This window comes from Curcuma longa, chromosome 7 (genome assembly GCF_044706935.1).
Source record: "Curcuma longa cultivar G26 ecotype Majalengka, Jawa Barat chromosome 7, ITB_CL_G26_1.1, whole genome shotgun sequence".
Taxonomy (NCBI): Eukaryota; Viridiplantae; Streptophyta; class Magnoliopsida; order Zingiberales; family Zingiberaceae; genus Curcuma; species Curcuma longa.
The window spans coordinates 10,868,799-10,871,335 of record NC_133867.1 but is presented as its reverse complement, the minus strand read 5'-3'; the positions used below and the strand labels follow the sequence as shown (position 1 = coordinate 10,871,335).

At 54.6% G+C, this 2,537-nt stretch overlaps 1 protein-coding gene across 1 annotated transcript; it reads left to right on the top strand.

Annotated features, from left to right (window-relative positions):
• The first annotated feature begins 594 nt into the window (after positions 1-594).
• On the top strand, positions 595-2,255 carry LOC141831951 (U-box domain-containing protein 26-like). The gene is given in 2 exon segments (XM_074719394.1): positions 595-625; positions 628-2,255. Coding segments are annotated over 2 exon segments (1,314 nt in total). The 3' UTR covers positions 1,911-2,255.
• Positions 2,256-2,537: the final 282 nt, after the last annotated feature.

Below are 2,537 nucleotides of genomic sequence, written 5' to 3'. Positions count from 1 at the left end.
AAAAATATAATTTTTATATTTAATTTTTTAAAATATGATATGTTTTAAAATTGGCGTCCGAAAAGTTAATATTATGGGAGGGATAAATAGAACGGTCTTCGTCGGTGCTTATTTTGATTATTTTCAAAATAAGATGCGTAATTTAAAACAAGGGGCATTTCGTCACGAGTTTCCTCACCGTCGACTGGCCAGTCAAAGTGGGCGGGGGGCTCTACAGCTGGCAACACGTGCGGCGAGGTTCAGACACGTGCAAGAGCGGCCGAGCTCGCGCTCCGAGACAGTCGTTGCCGTGTCGACCGGAGCCACTTGGTGGTCCCCTCCCCTCCGCACGCGCGCGGGAGCGTTGCGCGACACGTGGCGCCTCTTTATTCCTTCTCCCGCCAGGAGCCACGCGCTCGCCGTCGAATCGCGCGTCCAACCAATCTCATCGGTGGGAGACCGTGTTCGCTGTTTGGCGATCCATCGCACCGGAGCGGTTCGGTCACAACTGTCCACTTCCGAAATATTTGACCGCCGACCTTGCCGTTTGACCCACCCACCAACCTCCCGCCGAGGCCGCCAATCCATTTATAGCACGCTTTCCCTTTGTCCGTGATGGACGGCCTTTCAAATCGTAGCGACGGACGGCGAAATTGAGAAGAGCGATGCTGGGGAGCGTGGCGGCGTTGGATGTGGCTGCAGTGACCGTACCGCACCACTTCCGGTGCCCGATCTCGCTGGAGCTGATGCGGGATCCGGTGACGGTGTGCACCGGGCAGACTTATGACCGGCCGAGCATCGAGTCGTGGGTGGCGACGGGGAATGCAACGTGCCCCGTCACCCGCGTGCCGCTCGCCGACTTTACACTCATTCCCAATCACACCCTCCGCCGCCTCATCCAGGAGTGGTGCGTCGCTCACCGCTCCCTCGGCGTGGAACGCATCCCCACCCCCAAGCAGCCGGCCGACCCGCTCCTCGTCCGATCGCTCGTCGCCTCCGCCAACGCCGGATCTGTCACTTCGCGCGTCGCAGCTCTCAGCCGCCTCCGTGCGTTGGCAAGGGAGTCGGAGAAGAACCGTGCGGTGATTTCTACCCACGAGACGCGATCGGCCCTCGTTGAGATTGCGTTTGAGGGAAATGAGGAACTTAGGTGGTTGGACGCTGCCAACCAGCCGGCCTTGGAGGCCATGGCCGTGCTCTCCATTCTACCTCTGTCCGAGGCAGAGAGCACGGCAGTGGCGGCGCGGCCAGAGCGACTTCGCCGGCTAGGGGAGATGGTACGGAAGCACCCGTCGATGGAGGCACGGATCAACGCGGCGGCTGTGATCGAAGTGGTCGCGGCGGGAGCACGATCGGCCGAGATCAGAACTGCGGTTGGGGAGACGGAAGGGATGATGGAGGGATTGGTGGCGCTGGTGGAGCAGCGAGGGAACCCGCGCGCAGTGCGGGTGGGGATCCGTGGTCTCTTTGCACTGTGCCTGGCGAAGGAAAATATATTCCGGGCGGTGGCCGCAGGCGCTGCTGCAGCAGTGGTGGGACGGGTGGGTGAGCTGGCATCCAGTGATGCAGAGCGAGCATTGGCCACGGTCGAGCTTCTTTGCCGGTGGGAGGGCGGCAGGGAAGCGGTGGTGGCGGGATGGGGAGGAGGGGAAGCTGCTGTCAAGGCGCTGGTGAGGGCGATGGCCGGGAAGACATCTGGGAGGGCGGTGGAGCACGCCGCGGGAGCTCTTGTAGCGGTGCTGGGGAGTTCGGAGGCACTTCAATGGGAGGCTGTGGCCGCCGGCGTGGTGAGCCACCTTCTACTCTTGGTGCAAGGTGGGTGCTCGGAGAGGGCCAAAAGGAAGGCTCAGCTTCTACTAAAGCTCCTCCGCTCTGCTTTGCCATTCTACGACTCCGTCGCCAACTCCGACGACTACCTCCAGCCATTCTGAAAGAGCAATTCAAAACAACAATTCTCTAACCTTGCAATTCCTCTCTTCCATTGTGCAATACTTACTAAAAATAATGATATATGATTATTATCTGCTTCTCTTTGCCTTTTTCCCTATGAAAAAAAAACCCATCTTTGTTCAGAAATTTCACCTAGTTAGAGTTCGAGAAAGGAATAATCTCGAGATAGAATTGTTAGGAAGTGAAATCAATGTAGAGATAAATTTTTGGTCCTTGTGTTTTGATGTTTGGATTGTTCTTTGTAGTAGGCAAGGGTGACTATGGATGTAAGTACGGATTTCCGGTTGAAATTTATGGACAGACAAATTGACAGTTTTCTTTTCTTCTGATCTTAATGCCTTTGATGTTCTTCATGCATTTTCTTGTAGTCGGGACTTTATTAGGTCAGTATTCTGCAATAGAACACATCATAAACGCAACTGCTGTAATTATTCATGAGAGATAGCGACTCAATCATTGAGTGCATAACTTTTTTTGACTATGACTGTTTGAGCAACTTGACTATGACTGCTTGAGCAACTAGCAGGTGATGGTAATGTTTGGTAAACTGAAATGAAATACTAATGTTGTGCCTTTAAGTTAGCATGATGGTGAATGAACTTTGCTGG